The 21357-nt window shown below is 36.8% G+C and overlaps 2 protein-coding genes across 7 annotated transcripts in view; both read left to right on the forward strand.

Moving 5' to 3' along the window:
- Nucleotides 1–1553, forward strand: part of LOC137401300 (hydroxylysine kinase-like) — a 63305-nt gene extending 61752 nt beyond the window's left edge. For all 6 annotated transcript variants that reach the window (XM_068087682.1, XM_068087684.1, XM_068087685.1 and 3 more), the window contains one exon: nt 426–1553. In XM_068087682.1, the coding sequence (XP_067943783.1) occupies nt 426–865 (440 nt within the window). In that variant the 3' untranslated portion in view covers nt 866–1553. The remainder of the gene's footprint in view (nt 1–425) is intronic.
- A 6443-nt stretch (nt 1554–7996) lies between these two features.
- Nucleotides 7997–21070, forward strand: LOC137399351 (transcription factor 20-like). The gene is made up of 10 exons (XM_068085433.1): nt 7997–8099; nt 10998–11109; nt 11365–11445; nt 11702–11778; nt 12285–12458; nt 13098–13233; nt 13952–16323; nt 16576–16669; nt 19183–19232; nt 20471–21070. Exons 2-10 carry the CDS (start codon nt 11082–11084, stop codon nt 20492–20494), a joined length of 3036 nt encoding a protein of 1011 aa, XP_067941534.1. The 5' UTR covers nt 7997–8099; nt 10998–11081; the 3' UTR covers nt 20495–21070.
- Nucleotides 21071–21357: the final 287 nt, after the last annotated feature.

Raw genomic sequence — 21357 nt, forward strand, 5'->3', positions numbered from 1 at the left:
ATAGTGTCACTGTATTAGTATGTAGTAGTATTATACAAGTATGTAGGGTCACCATAGTGGAAAGTTTGAGCGTTATAGAAGTATACCTTTGCACTGTACAAGTTTGTTGTAACACTGTAGAAGTATGTAGTAGCCCTGTAAAAATATGTTTTGGTAAATATGTGGTAACACTGTAGAAGTATATACATGTAGCTGCACTGTAAAAATATGTTAAACATGTTTTAGTACTTTAGATGCTATTTAGCAACACTGAAAAAATATGTGGTAACATTGTAAAGGTATGTGGTGACATTGTACATGTATAAGTATATAGTAGTAGTGTATGAATATGTATCAGTACCCGAAGGAGTATGTTGTGGCACTGTAAGGGAAGGCTGCTTGGCATTAGCGTAATGTGATTCTGATGAAGTTTGTAATTATTTTAGGCGTCATCCATTATGACATGAATGAGCAGAACGTGCTGGTGAGAAAGTTTCCCAAGGAGGGATGGAAGATAGTCGCCATTATCGATTTCGATGACTCATCAAATGGTCTCAAGATCTTTGATCTTGCTATTTATATTGTGTACATGACGTTGATTTCTGATTGTTCCCTTGATACAGGATACGACTGCCTTCATGGCTTTATGAAAAAGCGTGAACTGACAAAAGCAGAGCTTGATGTTTTATATTACTGTGTAGTGATGCGACTTGTTATTTCACTAGTGAATGGTTTAATGTCATATTCTAAGGAACCAGATCCATATTTCCTAGAGACACAGAAGCCTGGCTGGAAGGCTTTACGTGCCTTATGGGCGCTACCTGCCGAAAAGATTTTAGAACGCTGGCTTGGAAGTAAACTTGCCCACGCAGATTCGCAGGTGTAAATGAATCTATATGGTCTATATTGAGCAGGAAATATGCTAGATTGTACTATTCTTTAATTCGTGCCATTTGGTTTATGCTTTCCTCACTGGACGCTATAGGGTAGACCCGCTATCAGAATTGCTCAGAGCGTAAAGAATTGTGGTGATGTCTAGTTGTCTTAAGACCCAGTGCTCTATTTGCTAGCAGCTATCACTGGCTGACAATTGTCACAAGGTGGTTTTCTTATTTTGTTGAAAAATATTGATGGATGGTATAGATTAATAGCGCGTCTGTAAATTAGTTGAATAAATTCTATAAAACCCACAACTTTCTAGAAATTCTGTATTGGGTCATTATATAAAAGCACACTATAGCAAAAGTTTATTTAACATTTTGTGTCATAAAAAATAAGTTTCTGCATGAGTTACTTATACTGCCATATTAGATAAGACATTGACAATGTCTTGCCATATACGTAATTTTTAACCTACAGTATTATATGAAACATTTGCATAGTTACATTGCATAAAATATTAACATTTTAATATTATATGATGTTTTGCTTTTAGTACTGTTATCTTATAAAGGTACTCAATCAAAGCTCACACTAATGGCCAGTTATGTCTAAGCCATATTTATAGGACCTTTTGTATTTGTTTCTTTTATATTTATAAGTTTGTATGCATAAACATATTACACAATACACCTTTGTACATACACATGCCTGTATTTGAATTTAAACTTGTGGGTGCACCTATCAGCATTTCTTGTTTTACAAAAAAGTATTTTGTTTGCCAGGAAAACCGGAGATCACAGGCAAAATATTATATATTCAGAGCTACTCATTTAAACAACGACAACCATAACATTTTTCAACAAAATCTAAATATCCTTGAGAACACTTTACACTTTCTATTATTCAGCTTATAATTTATAATAATCTATCTACATTGTATAATATAATCAACAATGAACTGATGTAAAAATTTAAAAACAGTATGCCTAAGTTTATTGAAATTTTGAAATTATTTAACTTAGTAATCATTCAAGCTTTAATTAAATTAATAACGCTTGTGGCAAGAACCTAGTTTCATTGTAGAATATCATATTTTATTAAAAGTAAAATTTATAAAATCATAGGCAGAAGGGTAGAACGGAGCAACCGATAGTTTTCAATAATTTTCGTACAATTATGAACGTCGATCCATCGTAAGTTTTATATATGACGCTGTCAAATATGCCATAAATCGACAAATTTATAAGTTATATAATGATAAACTATCAAATGCTACAAATATATATTCTAGAACAACTGACATAAACACATCATACTTATCATACATTGAGAAACAAAAATTAACATTTTTGAAACAAAAATATTTGCATAACTTGCTCGGACAGTTGCGTTTTGATTGTTGCTTTTGTTTGGAACGATTTTATCTTTTGGCTGTTCAATACCTTCCATATTATCTTCTGATCTCAACTCCTCTGCTGAACAAGTCGATATTAGCGTTCAAGCAATTTTTTGGCAGAGCACCTCTTCTACGCGTTGCATTACGCACAAAACTAGTCATTCATATGCTATCGTAAATGTAAACCAATTTTCACAAACATCAAAGTATCGAGACCACCTTAAACAATGAATTACTATCAGCCGGATACAGTTATTAACCCTTTCGCGGGCGAATTTTCAAAACTAAATCAGACTCCCATGGGCGAATTAATTTTCCAAAAAGTCAATTTTTTTTAAAAGGTTCATACACTTTTCTGTGTGTTATTATGTGCATATATCTATGTTTAAAGGTGCATATGTATACATGTATATGTCCATAGGCATATATATATATATATATATTATAAACAAATAAAAATGTATAACATAAAATATACGCTTTTCATAATAATTGTCTATTTACGAATGATATTTTCGAAAGCATTCTCCTTTACAAAGGCCCACATCACAGTCTTTGCACCATGTTCTTATTCTTGTAACAAAGAGCTCCCACAAAAATGTACTTCCTGGATTGACAGGCTCAAAAAACTTTTCAAAATACTCTACTGCTTGAGCATCTACTGGAGTAAATACTGGGCCTGTCACTGCTATAAACTGCTGAATTGTAGATTTATCTCTGTTTATGTTGGTTATATTCTTCCAGGCACTGGCATCACTCCTGCTCACACCCTCATCATTACTGCTACCAGCCTTTTCATCACTGTCACTTCCAGATATAAAGTCATTCCAATCACAATTCCAACCTGATTCACTGTCATCTCTTGCTACTAAATCTAAAAAGTCACTGTCAGCTCTGAATCTCTTAGTAATTTCGGTACTAGTACTTGCTTTATTAGAATAATCTCGGGAGGTTCTTTTAGAAGTCGCCATGACGGTAAACTAAAGTCAAACTCTCAAAAAATTCGGTAAATAAAAGCAAAAACCGAAGCAAGAAAAATAAAAGTTGATAAATTATTTAGAACAATTTTCTGATTTTTTTCGAAAGTTTATTTATTCATCATTGCTAAAAACGATCGTTTTTTTTTCAATCTTAAAGTCAATTTATGAGATTAACCGAAACTACTATATCGTAGCTTGCTATTGGTAAAAAAAGTAAACAAAAAACGGCATTTAGCTAACCAGAAACTGCAATAATAAAATACGTTACCGAAACGACAAAAACGTCGCACTGCCCATTAGCAGCCATATCGCAAAGCGACAAAACCGTCGCTCTGCCCGCGAAAGGGTTAATTATTTATGTGGTGTTGCTTTTAAAGTTTCAATGAAAAAACTAAGAATCTTTGGGGTTGGAAAATGGACTTCGATATGAACAGAAACAAGAAATAATTGCTATAGATGTAAACAATTTATTATTAATACGATTTTGTGGACACTTTTCTACTGATCAATTAAAATTATGGGTTTGTAAAAATCAAAGATTGTCAAAGTGACGGGCAGATAGAGGTGGATTTCAATTAGAGAATGCCGCTCTATTTTTCAACCCTTCTTTCAGGGTGGCGGTCAAATATAGGTGGCGTTCAAATAGAGGTGGCGTTCAAATAGAGGTGGCGTTCAAATAGAGGTTTTACGGTATACGTTGTAATGCTTCTACATATACAGTGAACCCTTGCCATAGGATTTCAATTCATTCCAGTATTAGCATAGCAAGGTAAAAATGTCAGAGGACTGTAGAAACCCATAGTAAATATCTAATGCAAACACGCCTTGGTAAAAATCATCAAATTTTTGTATGCATACTGTACATATTAAAAATTAGTAATAAAATAATATGTTAATCTTGGTAACTATAGTTACCCACAGTAACTTTAGTTAATTACGTGTATTTAGTTATAATGATCTGCATAAAATGTAACATTACAATGTACTATTTGCAGTACGTACCATTGAAAGTTCTTACCTTCAAGACAGACATATAACATAAACATTGAATTTAACTTAAAATGAATTTAGCTCACTAAACACATCCTAAAGCTAAGTTTTAGTATGTATTTTACTAAACTTCAACTTTATCCTCGTCTAAAATTTTATCACCTATCTGTTTCCCGTTTCGTTTTCAGTATAATTGATAACGCATAATGCTGAACGGAAAGAGAGCGAGCATTGTATCTCTTTTATGCATTGTTGGAGATTTATTTGTTAACATTGTATGGCAAAAAAATGTTGTATGTCAATTGAGAAAAAACATTGTGTTCCACATCGTAAGGCGAAAAAATCCTACAACAAAGTCATCATAACCCGAGGGCGCACTGTACGGGATGTCACGAATTTTTTACATTATACTGTTTGGTATAAACTTCTTACATTAAAAAGTATTTTATTAATATTCTGTACTAACTGATCTGTTGGAAATGAAGATAATGTGTGTAAGGCGTGTATTCCATTTAGTCTGTAATTACCACTGCTGCTTGAGTGAATTTCTTGTTGAGTTGAGTAGTATACCTATATATAACTTGAAGAGATATGTTGTATTATTTACTTAATTTAATTAGCATGTTTCATATGACATGCATAGACATTAATAATGTACTTAATGTGGTTAACATATATTTGCGGCACTCTATGGTTTCTTGGGAACCAGAAATGGTTTCTTGGGAACCAGAAATGGTTTTTTGGGAACCAGAAATGGTTTCTTGGGAACCAGAAATGGTTTCTTGGGAACCAGAAATGGTTTCTTGGGAACCAGAAATGGTTTCTTGGGAACCAGAAATGGTTTCTTGGGAACCAGAAATGGTTCCCAAAAACCATAGAATGCCGAAAACGGGTGTTCAATTCATATCATTTTTCGATTTCTGCGTATTTGACTGAATTCATAACTTTACAAATAATATGAAAATCCTTAGAAAAATAATGATTAGGACGACATCTGATGAATCTAGCAGTTATACAACGTTAACTAAGAGCTGAAGTGAAGCAAGAGTCGCACTCATCTCATCAAAGGGTCAAGGCTACATTAAGAAGGGCAAGAGAATTCTTTTATTGGCCTGGTATGACCGCTGAAATTGAAAAATTTCAGAGCCCAGTGTGATATTTGTCAAAGACAGTACAAGAAAACACAGGAAACCAATGATAAAAACTGATCTGCCAGTTCAGCCATGGCAGATGGTATCTAGTGACCTCTTCACATGTGATGAAACAGAGTATCTGGTGACTGTAGACCACTGTAGTACTATATCCTCCATTCGTTGAAGTGGATTGAGTTGAATAAAAGGACACGAGGACCATAGTAGAGAAATTGAAGAGCAACATGACTAGCTATGGTCTAACTAAAACTCTAATAACTGACAATGGTCCACAATTTATGTTTGAGAAGTTTGAAAAACTTACACAAAAGTATGACAGTTGGCACCAACCTCAAGCACACATCACCAACAGGAAGACGGCAAAGCTGTATCAGCAAAAAAACAGCAAAAAGACCAATTATTAAAGCTAGTGATGATAGAGCTGATGTCTATTTGGCTTTACTAGCTCACAAAACACTCCTCAGGAAGGATTCGATTTGACTCCTGCTCAGCAAATGTTTGGTCGCCGTTGTCGAATAACCCTACCAACCACTGCATCTCTATTAAATCTAAACACAAATAGAATGAAATCAGCTCTCAAACAAAAGCGAGCTATAGATACAGCGGAGTATGACCAACACACACAAAGGAATCAAAACCATTGCAAGATGGAGATGCGGTTCGTCTTAGCCATTAAGTCTAGGTCAGAAAGTCTGGCAGCGTGCTCAAATTACACATTGTATGGACGAGAGATTTTATGTAGCACAGCCAGAGAGAGGAGCTCCTACTCGATTGGGAAGATCCCTCATTCAACAATGCCTAAACAAAATCGCCTAATCCTGAAGTGACGATTTCATTATAACCGGTGAACATAAACTCTATTTCTACAAACGGCCAATAAATTGAGGTTACAAGATGCAACACCCATCAGAAACACGCGCTATGGAAAGATAATCTATCTTCCATGTCGCTACCAAGAGTAGTGCGCTGTTAAATAACAGCATGATACATGCTACTACCATACTTACACACCTTACATTATATTATATAAATACTCACATTCAACTCAATATTTCACTCATTACTCACATGGATAATCAACCAAGAACAGCTCTATAACAGTCTACATAATAGTAGTACGATTCAACACATTATGAAGAGACGGAAAAATGTTGTGCTGAACCATTACCGGCACTAATCTAGACTATACTTCCCAAATGCGTGAAAGTCCATGTTAGATAAAAATATCTGTTTGGATAAGTTCAGGGAATTTAGCCTGGCCAGCTTCAACTGTTAGCAACACATACTTCATAACACATATAGCTCATTACACAGTTAATGTTTGACCACACATTTGCGATTCAACATACAAGAATCACGTATCAATACAAGTAAGGCACAACACTGTAAGCTTCATGGCATACTGTTAGCGAAAATGCTCCACTCCCTGACACTCGAACATTCAAGAGTGATTGAAGACTTCATTCTAGTTAGACCAGGTATTTAAAGGGTTCAAATGACTGTCATAGACTGAAATTGACACATTGTGGATGAACAACCCTTGTAAGGCCGACTATTATACTCTCAACACATAATCATAGTTTCGTTTCACTAGACATGATCATTTTGAGTGATTCTGTAGTTGCACATTTTATGTTAGCGCTAAAATGTCTGATCGACTTGGATTATCTATCTATCTATCTATCTATCTCTGTAAAATATTTCAAGTGGCCGCTAGGCCTGTAGAAATAAAATGGTGCATTAGGCATAAAAATAAGATCACAAATAAGCATAGACTTATTTATCTAAGACTGAAGGATAAAAGTATAAGATCGCTTGGTCTAGTTATAAGAGAATCAGATGTTAAAATTTCATCGCACGGTTAAAAAAAGAGTGTTTCATTGCACTTGTATTGATTGTGTGTCTGATATTGGAGCCTCGAGTAAAATAGGATGAGTTCTTAATTACAAATCTATTAAAATCGACCATTAGGTCTTGGCTTAAAATTTTTTGCAGTGTGCTTTCGTCCTTGATGCGTCTTCTCTCTGCAAGTGTCGCCTTGGCGAATACTGTGACAAATTGATTAATGTAATGTTTTGCTAAGTCTCACCGCTTTCCTATCAAGTCTTTTTTTCATTTTTACGCTTGACAATTGATCTTGCAAAAGTATGTGATAACCTTGGTAATTGTTTAAAAGTTTTCATGTTTGCTCCGATGCTATTTAGTGCAACACGGTTGCACTGAAATTTATATGACTTCGTAAACGACTTGAAACCAAGTCATATTCGTGATGCGTGCGTTGAATTTGGTGAGGGTTTGTTCGTATGTCGTGTATATGGCATTTTGACCATGAACAGTGGATAAGTCATATTTTATGCCAACAAATGTCATAATCAAATTTTTAAGTCACACGCATAGACTGGGTGCCTAAACTATATAGTTGATATATAATAAAGATACTATTACATAGACACATAAATATCACATTTTGCCGCATAGACATAATATTAAATACCTTCGCAGGTGCGCTACATGCACGATAATCGCAGATGCTGCTACACGCAGAATATATATGATCACGTGACGAGCCGCCATAGTCCAAATGCTAAAAACTATTGTCTACGTCTCGTTGTTTACATCCGACGTGAGTGTTCGTTGAAAAAAATATTTTTGTATCGTGAACTTCTAAAGACCGTGCTATTGTCGCCATTGATTACTAGTTATAATATCTGGATACTTAAGGTACGGATCATTACATAATTTAATTAAGGGGCAATCATCACTTATTAAAGAATGTTATCATAACTATTCTATTGTACGTGGTTGGTTTTATGCTAAAGACTAGATTTGAAAGCTGTGATATCGGGTGAATATTTTATACAGCTGTAGTACTAGTCTATCAGTTTGTACCACTTGTTTTTTGTGCAACATTTATTATAACATTAGTAATATTTTTTGCAAGGTGATAAGGGATATCGACCAAGGATTCATTAAGTTTTTAACAGACCATCTACTTACTATTTTGTTTATAGTAGTAATTGAAAAACTGGTCAGTTTCTTTATCAGCAGCAATAGTAACATTTTAAAGTTTTGATGCTAGATAACCCGTTTTAATTAGGTGCAAAGTTTGATAGCATTCGGCCACACTAGACAAATGGATTATCTTTACTTTGCCCTATACTTAAGCTAGTGTAAGGTAAGACCTTTTATTAGAGCCATGCGGTAAAAGTGGTTTGTTAGCACTATCAGAAAGAGTACGTTTTTAAGAATATGCAATAAAGTATAGTATTCGTATACGCTTGAAATACCTTATGGTTTATGGTACTTCGTTAGTTTTTACAAGTTGTGCAAATATCGTTATATTAGCGTAAAAGGAATAGGTAAAAGGTAAATAGCAGCGGCTCTTTAAACACTGCAGGCAACTTGATATAATATATACTAAATCATAATTATAATTATTATTCAGTTATTGAATTTATTACTAAATTCCCTGAGTGACAATAAACAATATATAATAATACATTTGCATATGCGCAGTCAGAAAGAAAACAAGTCAAGTGTGCACTTGGCTACTTGCTTTAAAACGAACAAATATAAAAAATATGAAGAGAGTTGCTTAATGTCGAGATTATTGCACCATGATTGCAATTAGCTTTTTGTAGATATAATGTGAACGTCACTCCTATATATGGGAAACCATTACTCTATATTGTTAACAATCAAGTAAGGCATCATATAAGCATTTATATGGAGAAGAAAGCTTGGTATAAAAAGTCACGCTGATTTAGAATCTAGAAAAATGATATAGCCAACTTTCAATAGTCTTAAAATAGCCGTAAAATTGAATCATGAGCCCAATTGCCTACTCAAGTATGAGACCAGAACTCTTTGAAGTAACTCGACTGCTATGATTTCAGCCAAATTTCAGTGTTGTGAACTAAGTAGTAGTGGCATGTTTCTGTCATATGATGACAATGCTTGGTAGTGTTTTCTCATGTTCCTGTTTCCTTATCTAGAGTTTCCTAAAGACTTTTTGTGTCAGCCTTGCTGCCTGAGTAAAGTTTAGTCTTCCATTGCACTTTGTTCTTTGATACCGACATCCAGGTGTTAGGGTCAATGTTAAAATTTTTGAGATCTTGTTTATGTACATCTTTGAATCGCAGACATGGTCTGCCAATTGGGTGGGTCCCATTCTCCAGTACACCATGAAGAAGCTGATCAGGGATTCTGTCAGCTGGCTGTGAACTAAACCTACTGCTAAAACTGAGATTGTATTTAATGATAAACTATTGTCAGTTTGATGAATCCGACATGTAAATTTGAAAATATTGGAAAATGGGATCTTTTTAAATTTGATGTTTGAAAGACAAAGAATAATAGAAAATGAACTCGATTCTGGCAAAAGATTAATTTTTTTTACTTTGTTATCTCATAGTCTAAGTAGAGACCATAGTGATTTCGCAGAGTATTTTGCAGTTTTGCAATAGCTTCTGCTTGAAAATATTTAAAATTTCAATAAATGTGGCAATCATGAAGAGTGGTAGATAAATATTTAGTAAAAAATGAGTTTTCATTTTTTTTATTAACATTGTGAGTCAACTGTCCTATTTGGTTTACAAGTTTTACTGAGTATTCTAGATGAAAAAAGTTATGCTATTAGTTTGTCTCATTTCTATGAGACTTTTGGTCCACAAGAGTATTAAACAGCTCTCATGTGTTTTGCGAATTAGATTGTCAAACAATTGAGTGATGACTAATTTTGCTGTTTTTTCCTAGAAAGCCAATTTCCTTCTTTCTAGTGGTTGTAATGGGTTTTTACGTTACCGATTTTCTGGCTGTTTTGAGCAAAAAAACCGTCTAGTAGCAATTCTAGTGGACCACATAACTGCTCCCAAACAAGCTAATCTTTCTCATAAAAGGTTCATTCCATTCTAACTCATTTATATCTTCTGACAGGACAATGTTATCTTGCCCTGTATCAAGGCCCATACGCCAATCGCTGATACAGAAAACACCAAATTTTGTTGCTTTATCATTATTCAAAATGAAAATAACATTTAAAATTTAAAATTTAAATGTATATTTGCCAGCTATTTCCTCTTGAATACATATTATGTTGGTTTCCTCAAAAGAATCGTGTGGTGCATGAAAATCTAGCATGATTGATCAGTTCAATGTTTTATTCCCAAGTCATCAATTATGAACCATTCTCTGCTGTCTCTTAGCGTCACTTCAAACTCTAAAGACATGAGTATGTGTTATGCGTGGCATGAGTCACCAGTACAAAAAACACTGAGTATGACTTACATTTAGTAAGTCAGTGTTAGTAATATCCCGATAGAAAGTTGAGTAAAAGGGGAGGAAAAATCCTTCATAGAACACCATCCCTGTATCATGAACTGAATTGACAAGTTATCACACGCATCATGCTCATGTTAATACCTGCTATCAGCAGATGCATTCCTATCCTATTCTCAGTATATTAGGATATATCCCTAGTGCCACAGGCTTTTATGTTAATGTGTACTGATCTGTGTTACCTTCATGAACCAAACAGGAAGTTTATAAGATGCTGAGTCTCATTACAGAGTCCAGTTGTTTGTGGTAAGAATATCGGTCCACGATTGCAGTCTCCTGTAGGTTGGATATCAGCATCTACTCATGATATGAACATCCAGAATTCTGTGATGAGTTGATCTTCAGTGTAGCCTGTGTACCATTATTATGGACAATCGAGGGTTCCCTGCGGGAGGTGAGAAGCTAATATCCCATAAAGTTTTTAAGCCTAACCAAGCTGTGCAGACGTGTTGCACAGCCATTATGTGTTTGTCTTGAATGATCTGATGGATTTGAGTTTAATAGGCTATATATGCATACTTGAGTAGGATGGGATACATGTTCTATGTCACATGCATCTCTCCCTGTAATCTGTCCAGTTGATTAGACATTTATTTAGTGTACTATTAGGGGCAAAATTTAACACGTTTATTAAATGATGTAATTTTAGCACCCATCGCTGATGGTAAAGCTGCATTTCCATATCAGGCTATGAACGGAGGTTATCATGGAATGTGTTACCCAGGGCCAGGTGAGTTTAGCAAATTGTACAAGATGGCTCATGCGTACATAGTTGTACTAGGCGGTTTTACTAACTGCAGTTGCAAGCGTTGATTGATATTACTACCTTTTGTTGTATATTGAAAGGTAATCAAGTGGCACTGCTATTGAGGGGGTAATAGTCTGTTGAGGAGGGTATTGCGCAATGCTCATTACACAACATATACAATTATATTTATTAGTGTGATTAGAGGATGTTCAAGATGAATTGTTGCATGTCTTTCTAGAAATGGTGATGCCATATGGCCAGTATGGAGGGAATACGGAGGCTCCGTTCAATGAACAGTGCGCGGTTGCCCAACAGGTACCTTTGTTTCCTGCGCTTTTTCTATTCACCACTACAGTATCATCTTATCTATCAGTTCTCTCTGACTATAACATGTTATCGTTAATGCTATGGATTCAAAACAATTGTGAGAAAACGGCACTCGCAAAAAATATGACAAGATTAGAATGGGCTGTGTAATCTGATGAACAAACACCAGTTTCTATGGCGATTAGACGTGACCTAGGAGGTGCAGAGTATGTGGTACGCATCAGGCTGCAGTTGTTTTCTATGAAGAGCACCTTAGCAAGACTATTTTTAGTTGATAAATAGTTGTTTACCGTTTATATGCCTTGTACACTAGACCGCAGTGTTTTGTGTTGTCCTACCCAAACAAGCTTCTCAGACTTTGTGTTATTGAGTGCTTAGTGTTTAGTTGGACATATGGTGTTTTCTACTAGGTTTGTAGTAAACAGATGTAGGGACAGGCACTTCGGAATTTCGCTGAGATTCAAATCTTTACGTAGTGGATGTTTTTCTTTCAGGTAGCTCAGACTCCTGCCAATATGTCTTATGGCTTTGGCTCTCAGGCTCACCAGTATATGCAGCATTACCGGCAGCAGGCACACATAATGCAAGCCTACAGTAATGCCCAACAGCAAAACCGTGTCACAAACCCGCAACATATAGCCGACTCCATATATAACATGGCGGCTCATGTAAGTATGCGAACCTAGTTACTATCAAGTACTACGCTCTGCTCTCTTCATGCATCTATACTGTCACTTTCCAATCATTAGCAAGATCGTCAAATCTCTTTGTCATCACAATGGCGCTAAATCAGAACAAGAAAAATGGTATAAGTTGGTATTAACCGAGTTATGGTTTCTGCAAGGAGGATGGTGTATCGTGTATGGTAGAGCTCTCATGGAAATTGACTCAGGTTTCTCTGATTGTTAGTGATCGGTTGGTACATTCTGCTAGGAATCTTGTCACTACCGACTCAGTCTATTGGTCTAAGTAGGTTGCACAACACCAGCTAGGAGAGGTTTTGAAAATATAGCTATCATTCACCGTTTGCTGCGTGTTAAGTGCCACCCTTATGGTGCATTTTAGAATTCGGGTATCACTAACAGGCATCTCATGTAAACAAAAGTATTGTCTTGTTGCTCTATAGATTACAAGGCGGTTCATCTACACCCAAATGTCATTTTTCATTCATAATCATTCTGTAAGCACTCTCTTTATATGCAGTAAACGTGTGGATGGGAGTTTTTTAGTTAGTGTGCATATATATCCTTATACAAAGATGTCTAAGTTACCACACAGTTCACTAAAATCTCATTAATCCCTCACAGGCCTACAACTACCAACAACACCAGACACCACAGTTGCCTCAGGCTCAAAACTCTTATAGCCCAGGCTCTGGGGGGCACAACATACTGAGTGTACGGACAGGACAGAGTCCTGCCAACTCTATTCACTCTCCAGCAGGTAGAGTTTGGATTATTTCATGTGATGGTTTTCTAACACTGATATGGGGTTAATGTACTGTACCCATGATAAACCATTTATTTAATGCCGAAGCTCTGCATGTCACTCATGGCTCTGACTGTCGGAAACTGAGCCAGGCCTAGGTATCAACCTTGAAATCGCCATTATGTTTATGTTATGGCAGTTATTTGTATGAGAAACAAGCCAATATTAGGAGCGCATAAATGGCTGCTCTTACTTGTCACCTGCCCCCATCTGTCCTACGCTAAGGCATCACCTGTGTTATTATGGCTATAAATAACACTGCTGAGCTATCTAGCTGGCTGGACGGTTGTTGCTGCAGTTATTGATTAGCTGATGAGTACTTGGAAGCATCGCCAGCAAGAGTCATTGTACTTGATGGCCGTGCATAATGTTGTTGCCTCTTCACAACCGTGTCTTCTAGCACACTACTGCACTCGTAATATCATTGTTAATTTATGCATGTTTATCTATATAAATCTATCTGGTAACAAGCTTGCAATGTATGCTACATTTGTCATCACATAACTTTGCTAGCTGTGGTTAAAGCTTAAGTGTAATTTAGCGCAATTTGTTATTATTGAGAACAAAATCTGGCTTTCTTTAGGGTACATGGTGCTCCTTCACGCGTGACAGCTCAAATGTAGGCTTACCGCTCGCAGGTAGGAGGTATTCATTGTGTGATTTCATTTTGCAGGAAGTACCCATTCGCTAGGAGACCGTCCGATGCTCTCTCCCCATGTACAATCTAATGCTCAAATATACAATTATCACCAAGCTAATCAGCAAGGCGCTACTCGGCACCAGTCAGCCCAGCCTCAGCAACACGTCTCCAATATGAACTACTATAACAGTAACAACAGTCATACCACGCCAGCCATTAACGGCTGTATGAGCTCAGAACTTGAACATAGGAGGTCTATAGAAAGACTGGCCGCTATTAGTAACTCGTCAGAACAGTTTAATCACAATCAAGAAGTCAGTTCTCCAATTCGTACTAATAAGGTTGGACAATACTTCCAGCCATCTGTGACAGTAACTAACAGTTCTACAATGTCTGGCAGCATGATGCCAGCTCCAAGTAACGCGTGTCAGCATAGCGCGGCAACACCTAGTCATAACGAACACGACCTTTCTTCCAACAAGCTAGTTACTGAAGTCGTCTCCCCTTCTAGCGCATCTAATCAACCCGTGTCTCAATCAAAACCCTCTTCTACGAGCTCTTCCGGTGATTTCGAAACCCTACCCCGTAGTTCACTTGCTGAATTATCATCTGCACTGCCTAAAGAACATTCTAGCTCAGTATTGCAAGAGCTTGAGTCATTAGATGATGAGGCAAAACCAAAAGAAACCGCAGCAGACAGCGGGATTGATAGTGAGCAGATCGACAAGGACAATGATGAGGAACATGATACATCTACAACCTCCAACAAAAGTGAGAACAGTCCGCATCCTCCTAAAGCATCAGATCTTGCGAGTGAAGATTGTCTCTTGTCAGACATTAATGAGAAGGCTGGCATGGATGCATCGGATCTTCACAGTGAGGCTAGTCCTGTGGGAGCAGACAAAGGGTTAGCTTTATTTTCCGAAGAAGCATATCAGCTTGTTTCCTCGTCCCCAGATGTTACCCAAAAGGGTTCTGTACAACCTATAATAGAGCAAGCATCGACTGCTTGTGGATTAGAACCGTTTTCGCCACTTCAAGTCCCATCTGCCTTACAGCCGAATTCGTTGGAAGCCTCCTCTGCTACTCGCGATGATTTGACTGCAAGCTCATCCAATAATAATGACTATTCTGATTCTGGAAAGATGGAGGAGTCAGATATGAAACTTCATGATGACCTACTTCAGCAATCAGACTTGAATGAAAGTTTCTCTTCGCAGATGAGCTCTTCATACAGTAGCAATGGTTGTAGTGGACAGCTACTGGGAGACGAATCTCGACTCCCACCTAGGAAACGAAAACACAAACTCTCTGAACACACAAAGTCTCTTAGAGCTCTGATGCCTCTCAAAAAACGAGGAAGACCATCAAAAGAAGCTATTCGTTTAAGAGAAGCGGCCAAGTTGGCAGAAAGCCAACAATTTCCCGAGACCGCAGAGCCGGCAGATCTTGGTGCTATTCTGCCACAGTCTTTCAAAGAGCGAAAATCATCGGTATCATCTGGCAGCAAAATAAAAAAACCGGTTCACAGCGGCAGCTTATTACATAGTCCAAAGCTCAACCTTATAGCTAAGGACGACCACAATCTTAGTTCTTCCCCTATTGGTCAACCAATGGATTGTTCAGATACTGATGCAAACTTTGCTGTACAGTCGGGGAACAAGCATGGTCTGCCTCTTCCTCTCAAGTCAAATGCTGTTCTAGTCTCCCCTCCACGCAAACCGAAGGCAAGTGTGAATGAGATGGAAAAGGCTTTAATGAGGGTCGTTAGTAGTGATGTGACTGGGGAAATACTTTTTACTGGGAAGAAAAAGCGAGGTAGGCCACCTGGCTCAAAAAATAGAAAGACTCGACTGTTGGACCAGAGAGCACGAAGCAACAGTGTTGGTAGTAGCGGTAAGGGTCAGTGTTCAGAACAAGGTCCAAAGCTATTGGAGTGCAGCAAAGAGTCTAGTAAAAATTCGGCCAAGTCCAATGCCAGTAACACTGTGTCCAAGAGCACACTATCGCAATCTCACAAACTCTCACTGTCCGTCCAAAACAGAACAAAGTCTTTACACCATAGAAAAACAGAAAGTTTAAGTCCGAAAGGGGGCAGCACCGCAATTGAACTTAAGTTGCCAGTTTCAACAGACCAATGGGTGTGTACTTTCTGTCAGCACATATCCAATTATAGAGATATGGGAGACTTATTCGGCGGATATAATATACAACCGGCTTGTCCTGTTGTCGCCAAAGTCTCACACAAAAAGACTTTAGATTCACGACAGCAGCAATTTGACAAAACCAGTCGTCCTAATGAAATATGGTTTCATGAACGATGCATAGTATGGTCTCCCGGTGTCTATATGCTTGCAGGCAAGCTCTTTGGAGTTTATGAAGCTGTCATTGCTGCCTTGCAAACGGTAAGCACACTTTACTAACTCTTATAACAGTGAGTCATACCTTCGTACCGGCTAGATTGTTAGAAAACTTGGCAGTGTTGTGGCCCTTGGCAAGCTGCTCTCTAGATGTTAGTGTCAACAACAGTCAACAAGGCTAGCTAGCTTTTGGAATGCCGAGTGGAGGCTGATTTATAGGTATTAGTAATCTATGCAACTTTGTACATTGCTCTGCTATGTGCGCAAAACCCGCTTATCATGGCCAATTTGTTGCAGACTTGCTCCTCTTGTAAGAAGAAAGGTGCAATACTTGGGTGCTTCTGCAAAGGTTGCTCTCAGCGATACCATGTTCATTGCGCAGAGCAAGCGGGTGAGTGTTGCCTACACTACTGGCTTGCCAGCCTCGTTACCTTCTTTATTTTTTCGATCAACATCATTTTCATTTCTCAAAAAACTCAATCTTTAAATTGTGAAATACCTTTATTAATTGAACAGTATTGTTTAACGGGAGAGTAGTGTCAAGATTCAATTCTCTGTGGAGTAATTTCTGTTTGCTTGTTTTCTTGGACTGACCTTCAAAGATGCACTATGCCTGTCGTAGATTACATTAATTGTGTATTACACATTTACGGCGGAAGGTTTGATTGGCAATGTCAGTTGTCGTTTTTGCTTCCACCTCGGCAGCTATCACTTTGAGGTGCATCGGCGTGAATAGTTGGTCTAAACAATTTTTGCCACATCACAGAGTGTTTTGTAGCAAAAACTGGCAAATGTACATTAAGACATTCAGTTTACGAGCAAGACATTCAATGTTTGCTCTTTTTGGCTTGAGTTAAAATCAGTGAGGGGCAGGGACCAGAATTTGCAACTCTGTGTGATGCTATAGAGCAAGCTGCAAAATGTAACACCTGCTCAAATCCTCCGCAAATTCCCTCCTTTTTGAACGGTTTGCTTCCTGTTGAAAGGAAAGTGTTAGTGCAAATTACTATAAAACTTTTGATGCCAACTGCAGAGCATTGCACATGTCTTTCAAACAAAATATTTGCGAGTTCATCGTAAACACTGGCTAATATAGCTAACTATCTATTCATGGCGCATATGGGCTAGATGGAAAATTTTTGATCAAAGAATTCAAATTCCGTGCATACCATTACTACCAATAACTATTGTATACTAAAAATAATATCAAAGTTTGTTCTCAAATCTTTGATAGACTGACTGTTGTCTCTTATACCTTGTACTCAAATACCTTGTTACAAGCTTTCTTACTGAGACAGGAGTTCCAATCATTTCATCAGCTTATATATGTGTGTGTGTGTGTGCGTGTGTGTGTGTGATCTCAGGCTAATCGATCGGCCACATTTTAAACCTTGCTACAAGTGATCTGCTTTCTAATTATTGTCTGATAGTAGTAGAGACTGTGGTACTAGTTATTTTGCAAGGTTTTCTGTGCAGAGTTGGACCTTTTTGTCAGTTCACTTTCCGCTTGGTTTATTATTTATTTTCTCGTACTTTACGTTTTCTTGATGAACTTGTGGAGCTATGCACTGGCTTGCAATTTGTATTGAGTACTTTATTAATACTTGGTTAGAGTCATCCACTCCACGCTTTCTTCCTGGCATAGCACAATTTTTGCCATAGCAAACCTTGGAGTAGCAGTATTGAGGAAATAAGTAGAAAAACCCCGATCTACTCGCAAATTATTTGTTTACTTTTTTCAAGCTGCTTTTTATCAGACTTTTAAATATGATTAATTTATTGTTTCCAGTTGTGTAAGAAGGTCACAGATGTTGAGAATTAGCTCTAAAACTATAGCACCCTGCAAGTTATTGCATTCTTTCTCTGGCTATGAAAAATGTATTTATTTGATTAGCCAGATGTCTACATAGCGTTAGATGTCTCATAGATGTTTCTATATTAGCTATTTGTCACCACAATTGTTACTCTTACAAGCATGTGCACAGGTACAAACGTTATATTCAGGCTATCTAAAATGCTAATTTATATCGTATATCCAATACCTGGTCACATTGGACGCAGGTTGTAGTCTTCATTTTGGAGCAATGCACTCTCAAAAAATGTGTAATTACATGCCTGCTATTTGGTCGAATTTGATATTTTTCTAGAATTTTGTATGTGATTACTTTATATCTCGAGTTGCTGCTCTGGTTTGGTAAATAGTTTTCATATACTTTGTTTCGATTGTTATAAACCTTGTTATGCCTCTGTTGCAATGTTCTGAAAATCTGCAAGACTTAAAACTGATGATGTTTTGATCGTTATTTTCAATTAAAACTGTTTAAGCATACCCAGAGAGAAAATATGGCATTCTTCATATTTAGTTCATAGAAAAATATATGTACTATGGCTTATATGTATGTAGACAGTTTTGAAAACTGCCATAAAAAGGTCAAGGGAGATAAATCTAAATTTACTTTGACATAAATTTGGAAATAGATAAATTGTTTCAAAAAGCTATAAATTCTCTTGTCATGTTGTTAATCATCAAATAGAATACTTTTTGCAGATATGCTTTTTAAAAATGTTTTTATTAAGAAGCTGTCTAACATTTATTAATGTTACTCTAATATTTTTCGATACAGTTACTGTGGAAACTTGCTGTTTAAAAATGTTAATGCAATGTTTGTTTGTCTTGCCCCTGACTGAAAGTTTAGAACAGATTCCAAGTTTTCCAACATTTTTATGTCTGTTTTTATTGTGCGGATCATATGTACCTAACTGCAAGTCGATAATTTTAATTTACCCAATTATTTTCAAATTATGGTCTTTGTTTGTTCATTTCAACTGAGTATCCTTCAACTTTTGTACAGTAAACAGCTCATGTATTTTATTTGTCAAGGCTTTTTGTGTTTTCTTTTTTAGAATGTGTTTTAAACGAAGAGAATTTCTCTATGCTTTGCACAAAGCACAAGGTAAGGATAAATCACATGCAATTCTGTGAATATTTTCTATGATTAAGTCTTTGAGAATTGAGTGATTTATTCATCATTTTGATGTTACTCCAGATTTTTTTCTGTTTCTCCTGGATTGGCTTGCTCTATTAGTGAAACATCAGCCCTGATTCTGGCCAGCCTGTTCTCAGTCTTCTCACATCATTCTATGGAAACAGCTTAACTGGTCTTTGCAGATTCACTAGTATACCATTTCACTTTATTGCTAATAGAGGGACAGCTTATTAGATGGTTGGTTTGTGAAGTGGCAGCAAGTCTGGCGTCATTTGACGAAAATGGGTTTAATTTGTGTGAACACCCAGAGCAGGTGTTAGTAACGGCTGTTCGAAACCTTTCTGCTGTTACCAAAAATACATGTTTATTTATGAGTGTTACTCTATTCATGGAAATGTTCAACAAAGTTACACACCAAATTCCTAAAAAATAAAATGGAGTAAGATTTTTTGCAGGTTAGCCAGCATTGAGATAGTGTGCAAGTTAGTACCTGGTTTACAAAAGCACGAATCTCTCCAACTCGGCACAATTTTGATCTGGGTAGTCGTACCTCACCAAATTGCTCTGGTCATTTTGTCAGAGTCAATTAGCCAATTATAGCACAACACGTAGTGTGCTATCATTGGCTAATCGTAAACATTAAGCAACATTGTTTTGCCACAAACATTTGACCAACAGAATAGATTTAGCTTCATGCAATTGAGTGGCGACAAAAATTATAACTAACCAATCGTATCAATCCTCTCCCCTAACAATTTTTTAAAACTTAACATCGCTTCATCACCTTGAAACTCTAACAGATCTAAAGGTTTGAACCAAACAAATTTTGTTAGCGATTCATCTCCGTGTGAATTAGGCATAGGGTTTATGATGCAATACTACTACTTCTACTATGCAATGGCTACTGCGAGATAGAAAACTGGTTGTTTTTAAAATAACTGGCTCACAGTTATAGCGCAGTTGGTTGGTCGATTCTTTGTTACTCTTGATTGGCTGATTCTGCGATACTCTGCTCATGACAGAACAAGTAGTGGCATTATTAGCCTTCTGTGACAGATCCTATAAGTCAAACTCAAACCCGCCTTGAACAGACTGTTGTATTTCCAGCTTTCGATTTCAAAATATCTATTTTCATTTGATAATATCTAAAAACGATTTTCTTTGCTTCACATTATAGTCCTCTTAAAATTCTCATCTATTTTTAGGACAGGAAAATAGTACTAATGTGAGAGATGGCCATCGGTCTATACTTGATGGGCAAACACATGCACAGTTGACACTGCTCTCCTTTCGTGTGCAATACTGCCTTTGGAGTCGTGCTCTCTGAATTAAGCGGAAGGGGAAATAAGACGAGAGTTTTTACACAGCATTGCTATTTGTTTATCCTTATTATATTGTGCTGGCATTCGTATCAGATTATTTTGTTAGTTCGTATCAATGCTCACCAGCAACTTATGCATTTGCTTTCATCGAATTCTAGCATTTACCATCTTACAGATTTAGGGTCTATTGATCAAGTATTTTTACAGTCTTGTCTTTTGAAGGTTCGTTCATAAATCTTCAATGTGTCATAGGTTACACTGTTATATTTCCATGATGTTATGGACTTGTCTATTTATATAAGATGAGATAAAAATATTATTGCCAACTGTGACACCAAACAGCTTGTCAGTATTGCCTGATAAGAAAAGGAATGTTTATAACGAAAATCTCTCTCCTAGCAAACACTTACCCGCTAAGCCTTGTTGAATGAAAATGGCTAGCCCAACTGACCAGCTACTATATGTGTTCTCATGCGCAGTACAATTCTTACAACAGAAATTTAAGTTACCTGTATAAATTCTGCAAGGGCTGCTTGTGTATATGTATATGACTTATCTCCATCATAGCTGTAAGCAAGTCGTATTATATTAACTTACTGTTGTGTCAGTAAAGGTGATAATAAAAATATTCTCACCACTGCAGTTGAGGATACTTTGATGAATGTATCAAGTGGCACAAATTTTCGCAAGAGGTTTATCATTTCTAAAGCATATTAGAATCACATTAATTTTTGGCTTTGGAAGTCTGTAAATGCTCTTTATTTTAAAGA

This window comes from Watersipora subatra, chromosome 1, assembly GCF_963576615.1.
Source record: "Watersipora subatra chromosome 1, tzWatSuba1.1, whole genome shotgun sequence".
NCBI lineage: Eukaryota > Metazoa > Bryozoa > Gymnolaemata > Cheilostomatida > Watersiporidae > Watersipora > Watersipora subatra.